This window comes from Coffea arabica, chromosome 8c (assembly GCF_036785885.1).
Source record: "Coffea arabica cultivar ET-39 chromosome 8c, Coffea Arabica ET-39 HiFi, whole genome shotgun sequence".
NCBI classification, from domain to species: domain Eukaryota; kingdom Viridiplantae; phylum Streptophyta; class Magnoliopsida; order Gentianales; family Rubiaceae; genus Coffea; species Coffea arabica.
Window position 1 is genome coordinate 43,171,278 of NC_092325.1, and position 23,803 is coordinate 43,195,080.

General features: G+C 37.1%; 3 protein-coding genes across 3 annotated transcripts; 2 read left to right on the plus strand and 1 right to left on the minus strand.

Annotated features, from left to right (window-relative positions):
- The first annotated feature begins 8,644 nt into the window (after positions 1 to 8,644).
- Positions 8,645 to 13,218, plus strand: LOC113707102 (LRR receptor kinase SERK2-like). The gene is made up of 4 exons (XM_072064144.1): positions 8,645 to 9,372; positions 9,888 to 10,148; positions 10,338 to 11,207; positions 12,247 to 13,218. The coding sequence occupies exons 1-4, from the start codon at positions 8,943 to 8,945 to the stop codon at positions 12,723 to 12,725; spliced, it is 2,040 nt and encodes a 679-aa protein (XP_071920245.1). The 5' UTR covers positions 8,645 to 8,942; the 3' UTR covers positions 12,726 to 13,218.
- A 21-nt stretch (positions 13,219 to 13,239) lies between these two features.
- LOC113707103 (putative transferase At4g12130, mitochondrial) lies at positions 13,240 to 16,682 on the minus strand. The gene is made up of 5 exons (XM_072064145.1): positions 16,038 to 16,682; positions 14,692 to 14,945; positions 14,367 to 14,465; positions 13,946 to 14,104; positions 13,240 to 13,864 (listed from the first exon to the last, which is right to left on the minus strand). Exons 1-5 carry the CDS (start codon positions 16,655 to 16,657, stop codon positions 13,623 to 13,625), a joined length of 1,374 nt encoding a protein of 457 aa, XP_071920246.1. The 5' UTR covers positions 16,658 to 16,682; the 3' UTR covers positions 13,240 to 13,622.
- Positions 16,683 to 22,439: 5,757 nt separating this feature from the next.
- Positions 22,440 to 23,580, plus strand: LOC113707337 (uncharacterized). The gene is made up of 2 exons (XM_027229615.2): positions 22,440 to 22,634; positions 22,741 to 23,580. Exons 1-2 carry the CDS (start codon positions 22,575 to 22,577, stop codon positions 23,329 to 23,331), a joined length of 651 nt encoding a protein of 216 aa, XP_027085416.1. The 5' UTR covers positions 22,440 to 22,574; the 3' UTR covers positions 23,332 to 23,580.
- The last annotated feature ends 223 nt before the right edge of the window (positions 23,581 to 23,803 follow it).

A 23,803-nucleotide genomic window follows, 5' to 3' on the forward strand; every position in this document is an offset into this window, starting at 1 on the left:
TTGCTGCCTTCCACTGTCTTGAAAGCTGCAGCTTGGTGCTTTACTGCTGTAGTATTGCTTATTGAGAATCATCATTTTAAGTGGAACATCTTTGACCTTTTGGCACCTTCGGGCTCAATGCATTGGGACACAATCTATACTTGATTCCAGTTGATGCAGCAACAGTAGCCAAAAAATGGGTTCCAGAAAAGATGATCGATGTACTGGGCTGCAAAAGGTTAATCCAAGGAAGATGCTTTCTTTCCCACTCGCAAAAAGTGAAAAGGGGAAAGCAGACTGATGTTTACTCATGGTAGAAACGCTGATGTGACATCCAGCTTTTCGTCCGGACATTGGCATTGGCATTTCTGCATTTTCACATGGCCATGGCCCCTCTAAACAAAGACAGAGTTTTGAAGACATATAAATTCAAGGGATCCCTAGGATGATTTTCTCTGTCTCTGTCCTGCATAAAAAGGCTGTTTTGAAGGACTCTCAAGTTTTAGATTCAAAACAGAACAGATGAACTGGTAGTGTTTCGTCAGTTACAAGGCAGTAAAAAAAAAAATTGGTAGCATTAGAATTTCATGCAGTCAAGTTAAATTCACCTGGTATTGGTAAACAGGAAGTGTGGAAGATTCGTACAGAATGGAAGCGGGGGGGAGAATTGGTATGGTACACGTACGTAAATTTCAGTGATGGTGGATAACGGGAAATGCTGAGATGATCCAAACCATTTGAAAAGTCGAGCTCTGTCTGTCCTACCATTCTCCCATCACCGACGGCTTGAGCTGATGTGATAAAATTTGGGATTGAAACCAATTGTGCCCTTCAATCCTCAAGTGGGTTCAAATCTAGCAGCCAATAAGAGTGTGTTGATGAACAAGTTGTTAAAATCTTGTAAGCTATTATTATCCACGGACATGTCTCGACTCACGATGACGATGGTGATGATGAATAGAGTTAAATCCATCCGAACTTTTTTTTTTTTTCCATACAAACAAAAGAGAATTACCCCTTTGAATGGTAATTTTTACTGAGGATGCCAAAATTTCTTGTTGCATCAATTGTCTCGCTTGACTTGCAACTCAGTAAATCAAGTGGGAGAAAGACCATAAGTCAACTATTCATTCATTAACAGCTCATCTGAAGGGAAAGAAAATGGGAAAAAAGGTGAAAAACAATAAGAAGAAAATAAAAAGTTTGAGAAGAAATGCTCCACTTACTTACCTTTGGCAAGTTAGTCAAGAAGAAAAGAGGACGGGGAAAGTTAGGGGAGAGAAAATAATGCTCTAGTTTGAAAACCATTCGAGAAAAAAGACAGAAAAATTATACGTAAAAATTTTTTTCTCAATTTGTATTAACTTTGTCTGCTAATTATGAAATTCGCACCATCCATTTTTCAACCTCAGCAGGATGCTGGAAAAAACATATATTATTTTTCTCTTCTTACTTTTTTTCCTCCACCTTTCAACTCTTAAACTAGGCCTAGAAAAACATATTAAAATGTCCACAAAACCTTGGTATCCTTATTTAAAATCTCTAAAAATCTTCTATCAAGGATCCTGGTTTCGTTTTCCCTGGCGTCGTCGAAATGGATAGGTTTGTTGGCCTGTCTTTTCGCTCATAAATGAAATAATAATAATAATAATAATATGAGGTATAAAAGACATCTTGATATTAAAATCAAGCTCACTTTGTGTCTTTGTTATATGTATAGAATAAATTCGTAATCCTGCTCATTATCTGATTAAGACATTTGTTAGAAATTAGACAAGTAAATGTCCTCAAGAGTTGAATTACTTCCATTTACTTACTACTTTAATCTTGGGTTATCATTCATTATTCACACAAATTAATTTCATTTAATTTCTAATCTAGTTACTATAGAAGCTACTCGTATTATTTTCAGGTCCCAGAAATTGATGAGCTAAGTCAACTTTGCCCCTTTTATTTTTGCCAATCTTCCTTTATTATTCTTTTTCCTGAAATAAAGAATGCAACCGGACTAATTATTAAAAAACTTAGGTCTTGTTTCGATTGCATTTTTAATATTCTTTATAATATCTGTCAATCATTTTTTCATGTCACATGCATCATACTTAAAAAAAGTGCTATGATAAAAATTTTTTATGGAAACTTCCAAAAAAAAATTACATTCCAAATGGGCTCTAAGATTTTCGACTATCGATCTAGACCTGATCGGTGCCCAATCCCGACCTTTTTGTCTGGTGATTTGACATTTGATTGAGGAATGAGACCTACCCCAATATTCTAGTTTTTAATGATGCGTAACATAAATAAATTGTAAGATGAATCTTGGCTAAGCCTGATTTGGCCGCCTTGACTTAAGAAAAATGTCATAAGACTTAAGAAAAATGTCACTCTTATGACCAAACGAGTGCCAGCTTATTTACTTACTTACTTACTTCGAAGGTGACAGAAGTTTAAAATTGGGCGGAAATTCACTTCATAGGTATATGTTATATGTAATGATTCCACTGACAAAATACGGACACCCAAGTTCTTGGTCTTCTACTGCTGATACAGTAGTTGTTTCGCTGCAAATGAACTGAGATCCAAACTTTCAATCATTGAGAGGAGGGATTGGTTGGATGGTACCAGACGAGAGTGAAGGGGAGTACAAGTGAAAGGTTTTAGGTTTGAGATGTCTCACTTACGCTAGAAAAACAAATAAAAAATATCTTCCAATAACTTTTGAAATAAACTATTTCCTAATAAGCTTTTGATATTCTTCTGTCACTCTTTTTATTTTTCTCCTTTCTTGCTTCTATTCAGTCTATTTCTGAACTTCCATCAAAGAGAAGCAAATAAGAGGCTTTCATAAAAATTATGATACAATCAAAATAAAAGTCATGCTGTGTACATGCCAGATCATGAATTAATAACTACTATCTCCAGCTTGCAGAAAAAAAAAATAAGTGGACTAAACTAAAATAGGTACTGTGTAAGTGTGACGAATTTAAATGCTAGGAAACTCATTTGCACTTCTAGAATGGAAGAAGCCTAACGCTGAATCATAGAACCAGTGAAGTAGATCGGCCTCTGGTCCATAAATGGCGCTGAAGCTTAGACATTTTGTGGAAGAATAGAACGGAAAAAGTGTAAAGAAATAGAAGACCAAAAATTAGCAGCCCAGTGTCAAAAATTACAATAGAAGAGGTTTTAAATTTACATCCTTTGAAATGTGGAAAATTGACAGAGTCAATTTCCTTCCTTGAGGCACTTAGACTTTTTCACATCATATTGCAACCTGTCTACGACATCCTGCTAATTTTGCAATGTAATTGAAACAGCAGGAAAGGCTTTCAACTCTCATCAAATAATTAAATCACAAGTGTACGTTCTACGGCTTGACTGCTCCCCTTTGAACTCAAATCATGTCGTGAATGGTGGGATGACAACCAAAGTAACAAACTGCTTGAATCTCATTAGGGCCTAACTTTTCTCTCTGATGGATGCAAATTGTAAACATCTCGCTTTCGACTTTATCCTTTTCAAATAAAAAAAAAATGTACCCATTCAACTGTTGAGTGGTTAGTTCTTAGTTGTTTCGATGGTGCTTGGACCATTGATAGTGAAATTGATCTAACTTTGTCTATTCTAAAAATAATAATGTTGCCAATCTACTTTCTTGAAGGTCTCGAGAGTAAGGTTTGGCATAGATTTAGGCCCTTTTGTGAATCTTGGCTTTCTAGATTCTATCAACTCTTTCAAATACGATCTTTCTCTTTTCCAAACCAAAAAAAAGAAAAGAAAGCCTTAGTCCACAGGTGATGTCAGATGTTCTAAGCAGAAGATCTCAAGTCCCAAAATGTCACTCAGGATGCTCTTGTCTCTCTCTCTCTCTCTCACTGGGCTACATTTCTTCACAGAACAAACCCTTTTACCAAATCACCAACAAACCTGTAAAAGTTTCTATCTTTTGTTTGCAGACAGCAATGAATAGGGTAAGCATGATCAATACTCGACGAAAATTTGTCCATAAGATCATCATAAAGTATTAATTACAAAGAATCCAAGGTCGATGTCTCGAATTAAGAAATAAGAAAGTACATGAAACCAGATTCTTTCAATAGTTGTAATTTTGTTTATATATGTATAGATTCTGCACTGCATGGAAACAAAGCAGTAGGGTATAAAATTTTACACAGTCGTCAGACTGTGTGAAATATATATATATAAATAAATACAAAAGCATTTTGGTCAATCATTCAACTGGTCCCAGGAAAATTTCCATTGATAGATACCAGTGGTAGGTGTTTGTTGAGCGTATAGAATTCAAAGCTGGGGAGTCTAGAAATTCGTTGAAACTGAAACCTATGTAGCTGCAAGTGTCAAAAGGTTGTGGTTGACTACGACGCAAGAACGGATGCCTCGTCCCATCCGGGGAGAATATTAGTATGAAGGAGCACGTTACCACTTACCACCGGTTTGATCATCATCTAAAGGGGAAATTCGAAAAAAGAGAATTCCATATGAACCAAAAAAATTTGTATTTTTGTCGGAATATTATTATTTTATAGATAATTAACAAACTAATTCAGCCAAATGGTTACTGAAGCCTCCAGAACGTACAGATGGTAGGAGTTTTTTGAGGGGAAACATGGAGCAGGGGTTTGGAACGATTTACAACATTTACATGAGCCACTCTTCGCACTTTCAGGAAAAGCACAAGGGCTATAAGATGGAGCCAGGGGAAAAAAGATGAAAAAGGAGAGAGAGTGAAAGGAGGCTGAATTGGAGACGGGAATAAAGGGAAAATGAATGGAATCACTCTTTTGTGGTTTGATAAATTATGGGGATCCGATATGTTTTTCTTCAAAACTTTTCCTTTTATCATGTAATTATTCTCTACATGTCGCTGAGTTTGTTTGAATAAGAGTTTATTTGTATGATTTATTTGAGATATTTACTGTAACACTTTTTGCGATGTAATGCGTGTGAGATAAAAAGATGATTGAGAAGATAAAATGGTGATTGGGATTTGTGAGGCAAAATTTTTTTTTCCAAATTCTCTCCATCCAAACAAACTCAGTGTTAAAAGTTGTTGGGTTAAATGTCAAAGCAATCAAATTTTAATGTCAAAAGGAGTGAAGCTGCAGACAAACTGCCCAAGAAGGAACTAGTCAAAAATTGTCTAAAAAATATATATACATTCAAATCACTGCATGTATATTATTTTTATCATCGTCACGAGCGTGAGATTTATAAAAATTTGTTTGATATTTACTTCCTATCGAAAGTGAATTACCATCATAACGGTGAATGGCTATCCCCAAGCGATTTTGTCAAATGACCGTCCTAAAATTTCAAGTTTTCAAACTGTTTACATTCTCCCACATGTAGACGCTGTCGTATGCTATTAGTAAACTCGACGGACACCCTGTAATGCCTATGGATTATGGATTAGTAGTATTAATTACTCCATGCAACGTTGCAAAAAAATATTTGAATTTGAGACCATCCAATTGGAATATGAATGTCCAAAACCCTACTTGACTAGTCAAACCTCAGGTGCCCGCCAACCCAAAAATTAGTAAAGGATAAAAAAAAAAAGGAGTGAAGCATAAGAAAGAAAGAAAAAGAAGAAGAAAGGAATACCTGTATGATTTTTTTTTTTGGGTCAAAAAATACCTATATGATAAAAATACGAGCATGAGTTCTTGCAAGCTGGATCTCGATAGACTGAAAAAGGGTCTGAAAATTGGAATGCGTGGAAATTAAATGAGATTTCACAATTAATAAATATCTCATACACATCTGGATGGCTTGGTCCCACTAAGCTCACAACCTGTGTGTTAGTGGAGGCTCTTTTTTCTATTTCCTATTTTTTAAATTTAAATTTTGATATCACGAATCATGATCTTCAAAATCTATATGATGAGTGGTAGCTTTACGGACCTTTCCGTCCATTAAATAATTTTCACATCTATTAAATATGAAACAGACACAACTGCAATATTACTGCAATTAATCTGATGACTCCATCCATACCGTGTATATGTAGCCCTGAACCCTTAACGACGTTCATACCGTATCAACCAAGAAGAACTTAAGTTGTGTTTGGATTATATTTTTCATGATTTTTTATGAAAAAATTACTGTATCGATTTGATGTATGTGAGAAAAAAAGATAATAGAGAAATGTGATCACGAAAAATAACGTAATTTTCCGACGAAAAACTGCAACCCAAACAAGGCCTTAATCGTTTGGACCTTTGTATTAAAAAACTACACGCCATAGTTATTAAATCCGATCTGGCCCGGCGGTCGAACCGGTGAACCGACCATTAGGCCGGCCGAGTTTTAAATTGGATCGCTTGAGCAACGGGACCGTTGACTAGTCAACGGCCCGGCGATCGGACCAGGCTAAACCGGAAACCCGGCCGATTTTCTCTTACGGACCGGTTTTGGTGGAAAAAATTTATTGCCTTTATCAAAGCTCGAACCTTGGACCTCCACCAATCACTAATGTATGCTTACCACTAGGCTACTCCGAAATTTGTTAATAAAAGGTCTTTATTATAATATATATATGTTTTTTCAATTCTATCTTTTTTTTTCTCTAAAATAAATTTATTTGAAATCTTTTAATAAAAATTAGTACCCTCCAAACTCTGTAATTTATAAAATGAATTTCAAAAATAACACATTACATAATTCATTTCAAAGACAAATATTAATTTAATAATTTTTTACACTTAAAATTCATAAATAAGCTACATTATTACACTAAATATAGATAAAATTTTACACTTGAAGTTTGGTGTATTACTAAATAACTTTATATTTAATTGATTCTTATATGAATTAATTATTTTATAGCAAATTAAATTAAATGAGCTTTTACTATGGCATTATTTATTACAATTTATATCATATATCTTATATAAAAAATTATGAAATATAATATTTAAATATATTTAGTGACCCACCGGTTCAATCACTCACCCACCGGTTGAACCAGTAACCCGTTGACCCACCCCCTTCGCCGGATTCCTTCTCGGGTTGGGTTTAATAACTATACTACACGCACAGTTTTTAAAGGCATTCTATCAATTTTTCAACACATTTTTCAACTGCGAGCTTCTAATCTCAAAGACATATAGTACCATTTACCAATAATACCATAGAATTCTTTGAAAACAATCCAAAACAGTTATACAGACAAGATTCAACTCTCGAAATGCACATTGATCCGTAATTATCGTGCACAAACCCCAAAATTGACACTCATTGCATTTTTTTTTAAGATATGAGGTCCCTAGTTATTAGCTTAAATCGTATGATATTTTTTAAAAAAAAAAAATTTAATCTAAATAAAAAGTTTCAATTTTAAAATTTCTCATTTATACTTTTTTTTCGTACCACCCAACACACCCATTACTCCCTTAAATTAAGATCTAATGTGTATGTACTAACACCTTAAATGTAGACGTCAAAATAATTATGTGCAAAAAAATAACAAATCTTGTCATTTTAATGTGTGTTCCAAACTTATCTCATTCTTCTAATTTAAAATCGACCCATGCTGACCATAAATCTTATTCTTCAACCACTATTATGATTGCATACTGCAGATAATCCAAATCAAAGTGGAATCAATTCAAAGTTTGTTTAGGTTATAACTTACTTTGGAACATGTGTCGAAGGCTGCAACAAGCTATATTGGGATTAGTCCCTTCAAACCTATGTTTTCAGAACCGGACCGGATAGCGACTCGGCCGAGGTCAGGGGTCAGGGGTCAATGGGTTCGACCGGGGGTCGATAGGGGTCGAACCGGATGACGTCATAAATAAAAATTATTTTAAAATTAAAATGTTATATATATAATATCTAATAATATATTGATATTAATAAAGGCATATTCATATATATTTGATGTTTCAAATATATTTAATAAGAAAATACAAAGAAATTAGAACAATCAAGTAGCAATTTATATTATTTAATAAATATTAACAAGTTTAGAATTAAAATTATGAATTTAATTGAAAAATAACATCAAATTTTAGGACAATATTTATAAAGTATCAAATATTTGAGGTATATCAATAAGTTTTAACAATTTAGGGGGTCAAAACATAATATTAAAAAGTTTGAATTTTTTTTTTAAAAAAATACTGTTGAACCGGAAAAACCGGTTTTTTCCCGGTCAAACCCGGTCAAACCCGGTTTTTGACCGGCTTTGACCGGGTTTTAAATTTCCGGTTTTCTAATGTGACTCGGACCGGCTACCTGGCCGGTTCCCGGTTCAACCGGTTCGACCGGCCGGTCCGGTCCGAGTTTGAAAACAGAGCTTCAAACTCGCGGCCAAAACAGCCCCCGTAGTTTGATTGGTGTAGCTGTGTGGCAACATGCAGATACCATACGTACTTAAATCATTTGCAAAATGTATTAAGTAGAGACATTTTTGTGTGTATTTTTGAAAAACTTATTATAGTAATATATATGAAAATTCTTTTAAAAAAAATTTTAAAATTATTTCTATTTGTATATTATATATTATTGAAAATTTTATTTTTGAAAAACAGAGAAATCCAACCGAAGTGGTTGGATGTTTCTCCCCGCTCCGAAAGAAGTCGTACTTCTTACAACCTTTTTCCTCTGACAAACAAACCAAACCAAACAAAACAGTATACATATGCATACGCGGTCGTTCTCCCTCCCATTATGTCTCTCACACACAACACACACTAGCCCGACTTCCAACTCTCTTCTCTCACTCTAACAAAAAGTCTCATTTCTTTGCCACAAAACAACCAGGAATTTGATTCCAAAAACGAACAACAAACCTATTCAGAAAAGAAAACACCAGAATCCAAATCCCATTACAGAGCATCACATGGGTCGGTTGAAACTTGAATCTTGAGTCTTCACGTTAATGATCTCCCAGTGAAAAAGATAGTTTCTTTACAACTTTCAGACCAGGCCCTGAGATGGGCAGTTCCGAATTCCTCTTAGTTCTCCTTATTTTCTTCGCATTTTCTTGTTCCAGACCTGTTCATGGGAATGCCGAGCTGAGAGCTTTGATGGACATAAAAACTTCTTTGGACCCGGAAAATAAGTATCTTTCTTCGTGGACTAGTGATGGTGATCCGTGTGCAGGCACGTTTCTGGGTGTGGCTTGTAATGAGCACCGGAAAGTTGCTAATATATCATTGCAGAGTAAAGGGCTCACCGGAAAAGTGCCGCCGGCGCTGGCCAGACTCGAGTGCTTGTCTGGATTGTACTTGCATTATAATTCTCTGACTGGACAGATTCCGAAAGAGATTGCTAATCTCAACGAGCTGAATGATCTTTATCTGAATGTAAATAATCTTTCTGGGACGATTCCTCCTGAGCTTGGAAGCATGGCTAGTCTCCAAGGTTAGTGATATAGAAGTATGCGATGTTCAACGACAGCCTGGTTACCGTCTTTCTGAAATTTCGAAGTTGAATAACACCCTATCTGGTGTTATTATGTTGTTTTGAAAGAAATTTCGAAGTTGTTGTTTTGAAAGACTTGTTTTTCTGAAATTCCAAGATCATTTAGAGCAGTAATCCTTAATCATTTGAATAGTTGCTACTCGATTTAGTCAAGTGACAAAAGGGTGAAAAAGGTTGGATTTTGCTTGAGAAGCTGGATACCAGCTAGGTAGATGAATTGCTGAACTTCCAGTTTGATTTGATAACTATATGAATCTGGCTTTTATTTGAACTTTGTGTTCCTGGTGCATAAATAACTGCTTTCATAAGAAATTCCTCAAGATTTCCTTTTTTTTTTGTAAATCTACGTGACGATGCTAAGGTTTAATTTGTTTTCTGGTCATAATTATTTGAGGCTCTTGAAGGTTCAGGGGTTTTTCTACTCTTCCTAAATCTGTTGATTTTGTATTTGTCAGTTTTGCAGCTATCTGGTAACCAGTTGACGGGCAATATACCTACAGAGATGGGGTTTTTGAGGAAGCTCAATGTGCTTGCATTGGAATACAATGGGTTAACTGGATCAATTCCTGCAAATTTAGGGAATCTGGGTATGCTGAGAAGGCTTTATTTAAGCTTTAATCAACTTTCTGGTTCAATTCCTGTTGCGTTAGCTGGTGCTCCTAATTTGGAGGTTCTAGATGTTCAAAATAACACCCTATCTGGTGTTGTACCTCCTGGTGAGTTCATCAGACTTTCGGTTCTTTTAGTCTGAAGAGTTGATACTTCATCGAACGTATTTTTCTTCCTCCATACAAAAAAGAGTAGCTTAAAAGAAATGATGCACCCTGCATTTTGAGGCTAATTTTTTTTTGTTTTCTTCTTTCTTGCTAATTTCTATCATCTTGGGACGCTCCATCCAAATGAAGCTTTGCAAAAGTTGAATGAAGGGTTTCATTTTGAAAATAATCCTGATTTATGTGGTGTTGGCTTTACTTCTTTGAGAAATTGCACTGCTTGGGATAATCTAAACATCAATCAAGTGGCACCATTGGCGCCTACATCCAACAATAATGCTTCCCCGCTACCTCAGTTTGCTTATGTTCATGTGCATTGCAACCAAACACGTTGCTCAAGTTCATCCAAACTTCCAAGAATAGCAATTGTTTCTGGGGTAACTGCTCTCACAGGTTCATTGATGATTGCTGCATTTCTGAGCATTTTTCGGCATCGCCGACAAAAGCAAAGAATTGGAAACACTTCCGACATTTCTGATGACCGTTGCAGCATAGGACAGATAAAGGAATCTTGCAGAAGTCCCTCGCCACTGGTTTGTCTCGAGTATTCCAAAGGATGGGACCAAATGATTGCAGAGCAGAACTGCCATGGCTTGTGTCCTACAGAGCTCCCAAAGGGCCTTAAGTTTAATTTAGATGAGATTGAATCAGCAACTCAGCACTTCTCAGAGATGAACCTGTTGGGAAAAAGCAAAGTTTCATTCGTCTACAAAGGAATTTTAAAAGATGGTTCCGTAGTTGCTATAAAGAGCATCAACGTGACTAGCTGCAAGTCAGAAGAAGCAGAATTCATGAAGGGATTGAACTTATTGACCTCTCTTAAACATGAAAATCTTGTTAGACTAAGGGGATTCTGTTGTTCAAAGGGTAGGGGTGAGTGTTTCCTCATCTATGATTTTGCTTCCAGGGGTAATCTGTCACAGTATCTTGATGTGGAAGATGATAGGAGCAGTATTCTTGACTGGGCCACTAGGGTTTCTGTCATTAATGGGATTGCAAAAGGTTAGTTTGCCGAAATCTTAATCACAAGTTTATTGCTTCAAATTGTGTTCCTTTTTCTTTCTTTGCTTAGAGTTTTATGTCTTCATTCTCCAGCCTCAGTTTGGCACTGTGCTGGTACTCTGCTAGCATGCTAAAGATTTTAGTTTCATATATAGGCACAAGTGGTATGGTCTTTCTTCTCTTGCTATGAGCCTATGCTCATCTTTATTTGCTGCTGGCTGCTAAACTTTACAGCTGCATGTTTGTCACATTTGTCTATGTATGCTTTGTTGTCAATCTTTTTTTTTTTTCCGACAGGTTCCTATATTCCTTCTGCTGTAATAGATTCTTTGCTTGGTTGTTGGAGTTAAATACACCAAGATCAAAGTCCTCTTTACTTCAATTTGTTCACGAGTGTTTCCCTGTTGCATTTGCCATTGTTTGAAAAACAGACTTTTAATTGCATTTTGTTGACAAGTTTTTGAATAGAAGCCTCAGTTTGTCTTGCGATCTATAATAAGAGATTGTAGAATCCGAATGTCAAGACATGTCAAGAATGTGTTTCAGTTGCATGCTTCTTTCAATCAATCACCTGTGTCATTTCTGTTCTTCACACGTTTCAGTATTTTCAAGGGATGTAAATGAGAAATCTCTAATGGGACGTAGCATAGTTGGTCTTGTGATTCCCCTAGATCTATCTACAGATTAAAAAGGAACTCTTCTCTCTCTCTAGTTATTTTCTGAAACTCATTGAGAGTAATGCGCGAGGCAGGATAGCTGGTAATGTCCTTGCGCTAAATTCCAATAAACTTGGGACTTTAATGCTTCAGCATTTTGAAGTGATGGCTCACTTCTTGACGTTGGTTCTTTTACTAGTCTGGTCCCTTCCCCTGAAAAAATGAACACTTATGTTATGTTTTCTCCCTCCTTTCTTTGACCATTTACTGTAGGTCTGAAATGCTAAGATCACGAATATTAAAAGTCAGTTCTGTATTTCCTGTTGCGGATTTTTTCCTCTGCCTTATTGTTGGAATATAATTTTATTTTTTCATTGAAACAGGTATAGGATATCTACACAGCAGCGAACAAAACAAGCTTCCCATGGTCCACCAGAACATATCTGTTGAGAAAGTCCTTGTTGATGAACAGTTTACCCCATTGATATCGGACTGCGGCCTTCTGAAACTCCTGGCCGACGACGTTGTTTACTCTGCCCTCAAGGTCAGTGCAGCATTGGGTTATATGGCCCCTGAGTACATTACCACCGGCCGCTTTACGGAGAAGAGTGATGTGTATGCATTCGGAGTGATTATACTTCAAATACTCTCTGGTAGACGAAAGCTTACCAATTCTATACTGCTGGAAGCTGAATCTTGCAAGTTCGAGGACTTTATCGACCCTAATCTCAAAGGCAACTATTCCAAATATGAAGCAAGCAGGCTCACTAAAATTGCACTGGATTGCACGAATGAAAGTCCAGACGGCAGGCCAAGTATTGCTTCAGTAATTCAAGAACTGAACAGGTCTTCAGATGGTTAGCTGCTGGACATCTATCAAAATCAGAGAATCACAGATGATGACAAAAAACACACTACTGATGCTAGAGTAGCTGGCTGCTCATTGAGTGATGAACAAGCCCCTCAATCATCATCATCTATTGTGCCTGCTCGTGTGGGAAAGATATCCAAGTGTCATAATCAGTCCTGTTCTTCACAGAGCGAGCTGTACAGGTAGAAGAAAAAGTCGGGAGGAGCGTTTTGGAGGAGAGAAATAATTGGTGGGGTAGACTGTAGAATGAGAGTAGGTGAGCCAACAGAGCATGTATCGTATTTTGCTGAATTGACTGATGATAGAACTTTCAGGTCCACTCCCCTTCCATGTTACATTGCCAAGGTGAACACTAACCAACCTTTGGCTGTCCCCACTGAAGGATGAACTGTGTGTGTAATTATAGCGTGGAAGAGGATGTGACTGAGACCTATGTTTGAAGGCTACTTGGTTTTTAAATCAAAATTTTGCATATTTGAAGTTCTATTTTGGACGGTAACAAACGTGGGCAAAAACAGATAACTCAAATTCCTTTGTTTGAAGGCATACAACTGTGAACCCAGTGGTTGCTGTCCAAGTTCTAATTCACCTTCATAATTTCCTTCTCAGAAACTCAACTTTCTAACTATCATTCGAGTACTTGAACATTTATTACTAACATTGACAAGCCTGTCCAATATCCAGCTACCGATCCAAAGGTTGGCTCCCTTGGTTCAGTTAATACGACGTACAAAATTGATATCGCATACTAGCTGCGAAATTGGTAAGCAGCTCCTCTTATTTCCCTTTCGGCAGAAAGTCACTAATCTTCACTTACTACAGAAGAAGCTAAAGGTAAGCTAAAGAACCACGAAGGAAGAAGGATATTCAGCTTCTGCAATTAAATTCCTAAGCTGCTGCACTCTGTTGATGATCTAAATACCACTCAGCAGGCCACCATTCTGGTCTGTTAGACTTGACCCTGACACCATCTTGTCCTTGTATGGCCAGAAAGCCTGCCCCTTTAAAGGCTTCCTCCAAGCGTAGAAGGCCAAGACCACGGGAGCCAAGTGCAGTTGTGACGGTCCCGACCTTCTTTCGAGATGCTACATCAATTACTTCCGACTGTGGAACTACTTTTTCTCCCACCTCTTTAGGAGCAGAAAAGAAAATAGTTGAGATATGCGCAGAAAATAAGCAGACCATAGAACCTGAAATCAAGATAAACTTACCCCTTCCTTGATCATCCAGAAATCGTAAAGGAAGCAATCTCTTTCGAATGACACCACGGTGATGTGTACGGGCAATCAATTCTTGCCCTACATAACACCCTTTGTCAAAGCTAATACCATTTAAACCAGCCAGGTTGTATTCGAGGGGAATCGCCTCGCCTGAAAATTATGATACAATCATATAGAATAAGGTGTAAAATATTCTGTTACCCCACTGACCAAAAGAAAAACAAAGGGAAACTCGAGTTAAAAGATACTGGATTTTTCTCAAAAAAACGTGCTCTCAATTGGAATAAGAGGATGTGAATTCATACATATAGAACCATGCAAAAACATTTCTGCAAGTGAAGAAGAGCAAGTTGCAGTCACCCATTAAAAAAAAAAAAAAAGGGTGTAAAAGCAAGACACTTTTAAGATGCACCTTTTGGAATCTCTGAGGGTCCTTCTGCAACTCCCTTCTCTAATCTCCACAGAAGATAGTGCTTTTCATCAGCTTCTTTATCTGCTTCAACTAGAGGTGCTGCAACAAAGTTCACGCGTACATTCTTGATCAACCAAAAGATGTACCTAACAAGTTTATGATTTAACTAACCAAAATGCCAGCTTCCAGCAATCAAATCTTTTCCCACATCAAAGTGACTTTCTTGCCTTATCGTATGCCAACACACACACACGCTCACACGTCTGAAATAAATACATGGAAAAAGAAGGGAAATAGAATACAGGTAGGCCACCAACAAACTTACCTGTTTCATTGGAAGGAAAAATTCCCCTAAATCCAAGGCAATCTAATCTTGGATCCTTATACCATTCCCATCCACATTTATTCCCCCCTGAAGATGCCACTCCTGCGTGATCAACAGAACCACCCCACCCAACTGATGCAGCTTCTGGTTCTTCAGCAGATGAGGACTTCTCACTAAGGTTCCAACCAAATCTTTGCCAGCAGGAGAAATCTTCTGCAACACTGTCGATATCAACTTTGGACCGCAATCGATATCTGCAGCACTCAGATGAAAAATAATTTAAAACCAAAAAAATCCTCTAAATGGCTCTATCAATGAACTGATAATGCCAAAAGAGTGTAAGAGTCCATTTTGGTACAAAATCCTGGGACTCAGAGCTTATACAGCATTTCACTAAATAATAAATGACCTATATCCAAAAGCTTTTGCACTACACTTACTGATTTGGTCAGACCCATTATTGTCCTTAAGAATACACTTAATTTTCACGTACAAATGTAATATTAGCATTTCATTATTGCAATACTTGAGAATATGAAACTACCATAGAGGGTATTTCCTTCACTAGTAAACGAAGTCAAAGTAAGCTGAAGAGTGATCAGAACAATACGGGAAAGGAAGATTTTCTCTCGTCATGAAAAGTCTATAGTAGGCATCACGCACATGAATAAACAGAAGACTGTCTCCAAAAACAATCTCTTCCTACTCCTCATCGTGTCATGTTTCCGACTCTTTGGCTACTCACAAGACCGATGGTTAAGATAATAAGTTTCTTATTTACCTACAAAGACATATGATGCCACCACTTCTGCCCCTTCTGGCTAGTTAAAAAATAAATTGAAATTGACTCACTCTACATTCTTAGATATACTGGCTTATCTAAAAAGCAACAACATCACTTATCCGACTTCTTTCCAATGGCTCGATTAGACAAGGAGGAGCAATTGCATCTGAAACCAAGATCATTTCCCCTGCATTGGCTTGTCCTCAAGTGAGTCAGAGCATTGCAGCAATAAAGGAATAGACTACATAATCTTATCCACCAAAAATCAACACAAACAACAAACAACTTATAAAAAGCAAAGATTTATGCTAAATACTCAACAAAGCGCCAGCCAATCATTGCCATATATTCTAACCCTCGTTTTTTCTTAGAGGAAAAAAAAACCCAGCAGTACAAACAAGTATATTTTACTAGGAGATAAACTAAAAGACTTCGCTAAATAATAGCAGATATCACATTTAAATTAAATGCAGTTAATGCAATCTAAAAGTTCATTTAGGCAATCAAACTAAATCATCAAAGTCTAACAGAATCCATATATCCACGAAAAAAAAAAGCTCACTTTTTTAATACTTCCAACAGTTCATCCAAAGAAGAAGCATCTACGTCAGCAAAGAGCTCCAACTCTTCCGGGATAGGCCCAGGACCTGACCCGGTACTGTTGAGCTTCTCATCTGGTTGGGGCGGCCTGTAAAGAAACATGTCGTGCATAAACCTCCCTTGTGCAGTCAATAAAGCTGCGTATACCGGTGGCACTGCCACACCCGGGAAGTTCGGCGTTCCAACGGCGCCGAAGCTCCGATTGTCAGTTGAAGGTTCGCTAAGCCTGCGCACATCGTTGGTGACTAAGCCTTGCAAGAACTTGACAGTGTCGGGTCCTTTGAACCGGATTACGGACCGGGCCTTCAGGTGGCAAGCCATGGACCCGGCATTTTCTAAATGGGTTGAAAACGGTCTGGGTTTTAGGTAATTGTGTGAATTGGGTTTCAGGAATCGGAGGGAGAATTTGACCCGATGCATTTTTGTTTGGTATATTCCGGGGAGGCGTAGTGGAGATTCGGGCATTGCGAAGCATTTATATGGGTCGCCCGGCAAAAGGGAAGGGGTACTTTGTGACACCTGGACAGGGAAGAGTTTTACTCTTCGACAGTGTGACGCGTGGCTTGTGGAGCTAGCGTCCATGGGAAAATGTGGAATATGGCGTTTGATAATATTGAACAGGACTCTAAAGAAAGCTATCCTTTTAGGGGTGTTTCCTTGGGCAAAGTTTAACTCTAAAACCTTTTATTAGGGATGAGCAATTGCGATAATTACCAAATTACCGATCGAAATCGATTTGAATTTGGTAATTTGAAATAGGTAAATCGGTGATATCGAATTAGTAAGAATCGAATAAGGATCGAAAATGATTTTGGAGTTTTTGAATTCGGATTTACCGAATTCGAATTTATTTCGATAAAACAGTAAAATATTACCGTTTTCAAATTCGAAATTCCGAACAAAGTTAAATAGGAAATAATATGTCTGGATATATGTTCCAATTTCAGTACCCTAATTGGTACACTTTCTAATTTCACTATTTCTGCCTTCCTCTTCCTCTCGTTCCTTTGCACCGCCGCCCACTGAAGTCTAAAGCCTAAGCTGTTTCTGAGTTTCTCCTCTCCTCTCCTCAATTACAGAAAGGCTCACCCCTAACTTTATCCGTTTCTCATTCTGCTTGCTTTTTGCTTTATGTTTCTGGTTTCTCAACTGAAGATAGAAACCCTAAGCGGCTAAGCCTTCTCCAGCCGGCTCCTCGCAAGTCACACCTCCACCAGCCGGTCCATTTAAAGGTTTGGTTGAAAATTAGAACTACTCATTGAATAAGAGGTTAGACATGGATTCTCTAGTTTTTTGTTTGTTTCCTATTTGGCGTCTTTCAAGTGAGGACAGAAATATTAATTATCAGAGGAAGAGAGGAGGAGGGGGCGGTCTTCATCAATGGCAATTGATTTCTTTAATGTACACCCACTGGCCAGCTCTTGGGGTTTCCTAAAATGATAAGGTAGTAAAACGGATGTAAGGCTTGAGAAATTTGGCAATGGGATTGATAAAAAAGAAAGTAGACAGACAAACCAATTTTCAATAATCATGAGATAACGTACGTTTTCTTTTTTAGATATCTGGCTCTGCTTTATGGTTTCTAATCGGGCATTTGCCTTGTTATGGTAACGTGCTGTTTGCTGATGAAAAATGGTCAAAGAAGCAGTTTCCTGGAATTCGGTTAAATCGGTAACTTTCTGTTTTCCGAATTGAATTCGGATTGAATTCGAATTCGATATTTTCTATTTCAAATGCGAATTAGGTCGAATATTTCGAGAATCATTTACCGAAAATTACCGATTTCAATCTACCGAATTATCGAATTCGAATTCGATTCTCACCCCTACCTTTTATGGATAAATATTGGTTTTTGACGATGGAAGAGCGGTTGATAAATGTGTTTTCAAGTTAGATATGACATTCACACACCTATTTAATTGACCTATTTAACTGACATTCATTTTTTAAAGACTGCTGTCCAAATGAAAATTAAGATGGTAAGTAAGATTATACGAATATCAATTTTTTTTTCTTTTTTACCTTCCCCCTCCCCTAATCGCTTCTTATCCACAAACTTGACAATCAAATTTGAACTCTAATACGCTAGACGAGACATCAAATTCCTAGTCAACAATTTTAACAGCGGTTGGGTACGGAGATATAAAATTGTAATATATTTCAACAATATATTTCTTTTTTAAAGTTATAGAAGACGTATTTGTGACAAATATGACAACATGTCCATCCATCCAAAAAATGCCACGCGGCGTAGGAGTAAAATTGGTTTATGATAGTAGTAGAAAAAAGGTCAAAGGTTTATCATCCCACATTAGAATAGTTTAAGCTCTAAATTGGCCCTCCTTAGATGGACATTGTTGTTTGCCACTTCTTGGACTTGATCTACGGGGGCTCAAGACTATCAACCTATTCATGGGCTTCAATGCTCAGAAAACCATCAATGGCCCGGAAAAAAGAATCGCCCAAGGAGATGCATATCATGGATGAGCAAAAATCACAAAATTCAGTACAATCACTTAATAAATGTCGTCATTTCACATGAATTTTTAGTCTCATAATAAAAATCAAATACAGTAGTGATGGAACTCCAAAACTGTCACTTGGGACATTTCTAAAGCACCACTTGGTTCTCCTCTCCCTAGAACCGTGGAATGAAGGCTTAGTGCAAAAGCAACTAGTTCTGGTTAAGGATCGTTGTCTCAATCCAGATTTAATCCTTTTTTTTTTTTTGTGTTTTTAATATCTACCAACAAGATATTAACACAAACATCATTTTAATCATTCAAAAGTTTAGTAACCCAACGAGGTGTCTGATCTCAACGAGGTACACAGGCCTGTCACCCCACTCGTTAATCAATATTGAATGGTGTAGTTGTGAAGTTAAGCATCAATTGACTTGAACGAGGTTAAGCAGTGGAAGGAAGACAGAGAGGAGGTAGTAACCAGAAGAAGAACTCATTGCTGCTTTTGTCCCACGACTTTTGTTCCTGTTCAACGGGCAGGGTGCTGCTATTTCGCATAACATAATCCGCTATAATTAGGAAAGATTTTACTATATTATGAAGATCTTGGCCTTCCGCTATTAATGAAGACCAGGTGCTTATTAAAATATATGGCCGAGATTTATATGGCAGTATAATATTTTGTTGTGCATTGAATCGCGACTGCAATAAGTGATAAGCGCTGCATCCATCCATCGTTTCTTCGTACATATATATATGAGGAGTGGCTTATTTGTCAGCCTTCGTTTCTTTGTTTTTCTACAAACTCAGGTCAGCTCTTGGTACTTAGCCGTAATTAATCACTTTTCTCAATTGGAGTATGTCATTAAACTAGCCACCATCATTTCCTTCAAAAAAGACAACTAGCCACCATAATAGGATAATGATACAACGTACGTATTAGTATTACCTTTCTTCTCTGGATGATCACGAGTGTTTCCGTGGCTAAGTAGTAGTAGAATAATACGAGGCATGGAAATTAAGTAATCATTAGTCAAATTCTATTTGGTCATTAAAAAAAAAAAGAGGGAGAAGAAGTGATGCAACTAAGAAACATGATGGTATGTAGCTCATCAAAACGTCACCCGTACTTATATTTAACGTTTATGGTCATAATCATTAGTCATATCTATATTTAGATGGCTACTTTTGAAAAAAAAAAAAAAAAAATTGTTGGCGAATTGTCAACAGTGTCAATCCTGTTTTTGATGGCACAGTCGGCTCTCGTTAACTAAGATCAAACTTATCTTGTTTTGGCCAAACTAAAGGCCAACTCCACACTTAACGTCATCGTTTGCAAGTGAAATTAATTTCAAGATTATATATGATACAACTTGGTTAAGCATGAAGTGGCCAAGAAACTAGCAACTATATAGGACAGCTATAACATCGTCGTCTTCTCTTCCACCCGATTACTTAATTTGCACTTAACTCGCTTGCTGTATTTAGATATACAATTAGGAGCTTAGGAATTTCAGATTATAATTCTCAAGTTGACAAAATTTAAAATGCCTTTTCTTCAATGTTCCTCGTCTATACCTAATAAACATCTCTTTCCTTTCTTCCCTCACAAGTAAATCATGTTCTCTACCATTGTCATTCGTGAATCATATCAAGGCGTGGGATAAACATTAATTCTTTACCATCTAAAACGTAAAGACCCAAGAAGGAAAGACCTGCATTAAGACAGGCACGCTTTTTTATTATATTAGGGCAAAATATTTCTCAAATTATTACAAAATTTAACTTTTAGCCTCCAATTATTAATAGATAAGTTTTAGCCCTCCAACTAATTAAAACATATAATTCTAGTCATTCCATCAACTTGAGTCATTATGTCAACTTGAGTTAAAGGATTCATGATTTTTCGGTGGCCCTCAAACTATTACAAAGTTCAACTTTTGTCCCTCCAACTATTAATTGATAAGTTTTAGACTTATAACTAATTCGAAGATATAATCATAGCTTGAGTCATTATGTCGAACATAAACATCTCCGCGTACACGGTAAGGGGCATAACTGAGCAGAGTTTTTATTTTCACAAGACATGTTCATCAGATTTAGGCATGTCTGGAAAGATTAAAACAGTGATACATTGCTCCATAGCTATTGCTTGTATCTTGATTATGACACTAATTTGCCGTATATTTTTGAAATTTAGACACAAAAATGGGGACATTCCAGTATGCCCCGTCCCTCACGCGCGGTGATGTTTTTGTACGACATAATAACTCAAGTTGATAAAAGGACTAGAATTATATGTTTTAATTAATCGAAGAGTTAAAACTTATCCGTTAATAATTGGATGGTCAAAAGTTGAACTTTAAAATATTTTGAAAACTACTAGAACCCATGTCGTGCTATTTCTGTTACACATAATGATCCAAATTAATGGAAGGATAAGAATTATATATTCTAATTAGTTGGAGGATTAAAACTTATTCATTAATAGTTGAAGAGTTGAAAATTAAATTTTGTAATAGTTTGAATGCCACTCCAAACATTTTGTCCGTAAATGTACCTCAAACCACGCATGCACCTTATAGTTTTCAGAAAGCTACGATAACTTGATGTTAAACTATCAAGGAGGAGCCTAGGTCAAAGGATTATCTGCTTAATTTAAATTAGACAATTTACCACTTGAGGTTTTTGACGTTTTCCTTGTCTCTGTTTTTCCTCAATTTTTTAGATAGCGAAGGACTTTGAACTCCAATCGTCAACCCTCAAGCCATGGGGGCCTCGACTGGCTGTACAGTTGTACATGCGTACAACAGATTAAAGTAAAGATCAGCTACGTGACATGGAAAAATAGAAAATTGCATACGTGGCAATGATTGGGAGCAAGGCGTAAAAAGCTGCTAAGGGATGAAGTCAACGTAGTTGGCAGGCTAGAGTCAATTGTACAAGTTTTGCAGCGACGAAGAATCAAAAACCGTTGCCAGAGGTTTTTGAGAGGATCGTAAGGTCTCGTACGGTCCACGGAATCATACGGAAGCCCTTACCGATTTGTCTTCCCTCTTTTGCGGCTTTGCCTCTCCGGCCAGTGGATCCCAAAAACAGACTAACTGAAGATTAAAACAAAAGAGTAAATCTTATATATACTGAAAGTGTATATACTATCATCGTCGAATTCATGATATATGTGAGCAAAAATTGAATTTTAAATTTAAATTTTATATAATTATTATTCATTCCAACGTTGATAATATATATACTGTCAATGTAAAAAAAATTAATTTAAAAAAAAAAGAGAGAAAAAAAACAGGGTTCTTACAAGTGATCATACGATGTTACACCTGATGATGCAGGAATCTATAACCGAAATTGAGCTCCATTTTTTCGCATGCTTGGGAACCTTTTTAAGTTGTCCCCAGCCTAAAAGGCTCACAGCAGAGGATCAGGGATTGAAATTCTGTGAAAATCTTCCTTTGTCTTTATGGACCGAATCTGACATTTGCCTGTCAATTGGGCTGAAGAGGAATAATAAATGTGAAGAGAAGTTTTGGCAAAGTTTTCATGCTTTTTAAGTCATACAAATTTAATTTGCCTATGTCCTTGCGTGACAAATTGACTTGGGCAAAGCCTAATCGATACCAGAAAAACACATATAAATATTAGCAGCCTGTTGTCTAACCAAGCAGGATATATACGAATTAAAACCAAACACAGAAAGCAACAAAAAATTTGTGACTAAAAAAATAAGAAAACAACAAAAGCAGATGTAAATAAGTAATCCAGTCTAATCCCAATCGACACATTGGATTTGGTTGGGGCTGCAAAGTTGCATTTGTCAACGGTGTGAAATGACCTTTTCTAGGTCGCTGTCTTTCTCATTTTAAAAACCCCCACCTTCACACCTCTTCCCCTACATCATCCACCATTTTACCTTTCCAGCGAAGAATAGCACAACTCCTCCCAAGCCTTGGAGATCAAGAAAAGTAGAAGAATAGGAGGAGCAAGAAAAACCACCCCAGAAAAGAATACCATCAACAAAAGATATGAAGCTCGATTGGTGTCCAGAAACAGCCACCAAGGCTTTTCTTGACACTGTGGAAACAGTAAGTCCCTTCCATTTCTGAAAATTCTTACTCTTACCTTTTTTTTTTTTGTAAAAAAAAAGTCATCTGTAATGTTGGCTTTGACTGCTTTCTTTTTAATTTGCAGTGTAAAGTTGTTTACAATGAATCCAGTGTAGCAGAGATGGTATCAGCCATGGCAGCTGGATGGAATGCAAAATTGATTGTGGAAGCTTGGTCGCAAGGTGGGATGATGGCAACAAGTATTGGCCTGGCAATTGCGAGCCATCACTCCGGTGGAAGGCATGTTTGCATAGTTGCTGATGAAGCCTCAAGGTCAAAGTACATTCAAGCAATGGAGAAAGCCGGAAAATCGCCTGAAGTCATCGTTGGTGAGCCGGAGGACGCTATGAACGGATTAGAAGGTATAGATTTCATGGTTGTGGATTGCAGGTGCAATGATTTTGCTAGAATTTTCAAGGTGGCTAAGCTAGGTGAAAAGGGTGCGGTTTTGATACGCAAGAATGCTTTGGCCAAGGCTGAATCAGATTTCAGATGGCGTACGGCTCTTGATGCTAAAGCAAGGATTGTCCGCTCAGTTCTTTTGCCTGTGGGGAAAGGATTGGATGTTGCACATGTTGGAGCAAGAGGTGGGAACTCAGTTCCAAGAAAGGGCGAGAGAAGATGGATTAAATACATTGATCGACAAACAGGAGAGGAGTTCATCATCCGGAAGTGATTTCTCAATTGAATTAGATCATCAGTTATCAGTCATGGAAGGGCACGCACCTTAGGATTCTCAATCAATCAATAGAATTATATACCAAAACTTTTGTATTCCCCCCCCCCCTCCCTCCCCCCAACCCCAAAAAAAAAACCCTTTTTGCATTATGTAAATGAAATTAGTGCATTTCCCATTTCCAATCAACCAGTTGTATATAAAAGCTTTGATCAATTTTGCAGTCTAAGTCTGATGAAGTTTTTGGTATTGTATCGCCTGCCTTTCAGGTACCTGTTGTTCAACTCCGGTTTTTGGGTATGTTTTTTAACCCTAAAAGAAAAAAGGGCATCACCTCAATTTTAACCTTTGCTGTATTAATGAATAGAACTCGAGTATATGCGAAAAAACTAGGTAATTGGGTTGATAGCGAATCCAAACTTCATCTGCACGTACACACGGTGTTGACGCGCGTAAAAATGGAGTTTATTCA

Excerpts from the sequence above, each read along its gene's own strand:
- LOC113707102 (XM_072064144.1), top strand. The coding sequence starts at position 8,943 with ATGGGCAGTTCCGAATTCCTCTTAGTTCTCCTTATTTTCTTCGCATTT. Across the intron at positions 10,149-10,337 it reads ATCTGGTGTTGTACCTCCTG|CTTTGCAAAAGTTGAATGAA; the intron begins GTGAGTTCATCA and ends ATCCAAATGAAG. Across the intron at positions 11,208-12,246 it reads CATTAATGGGATTGCAAAAG|GTATAGGATATCTACACAGC; the intron begins GTTAGTTTGCCG and ends TCATTGAAACAG.
- LOC113707103 (XM_072064145.1), bottom strand. The coding sequence starts at position 16,657 with ATGGACGCTAGCTCCACAAGCCACGCGTCACACTGTCGAAGAGTAAAA. Across the intron at positions 14,105-14,366 it reads ACCCTCAGAGATTCCAAAAG|GCGAGGCGATTCCCCTCGAA; the intron begins GTGCATCTTAAA and ends CATAATTTTCAG. Across the intron at positions 13,865-13,945 it reads TCTGGATGATCAAGGAAGGG|AGGTGGGAGAAAAAGTAGTT; the intron begins GTAAGTTTATCT and ends CTGCTCCTAAAG.
- LOC113707337 (XM_027229615.2), top strand. The coding sequence starts at position 22,575 with ATGAAGCTCGATTGGTGTCCAGAAACAGCCACCAAGGCTTTTCTTGAC. Across the intron at positions 22,635-22,740 it reads TTCTTGACACTGTGGAAACA|TGTAAAGTTGTTTACAATGA; the intron begins GTAAGTCCCTTC and ends TTTAATTTGCAG.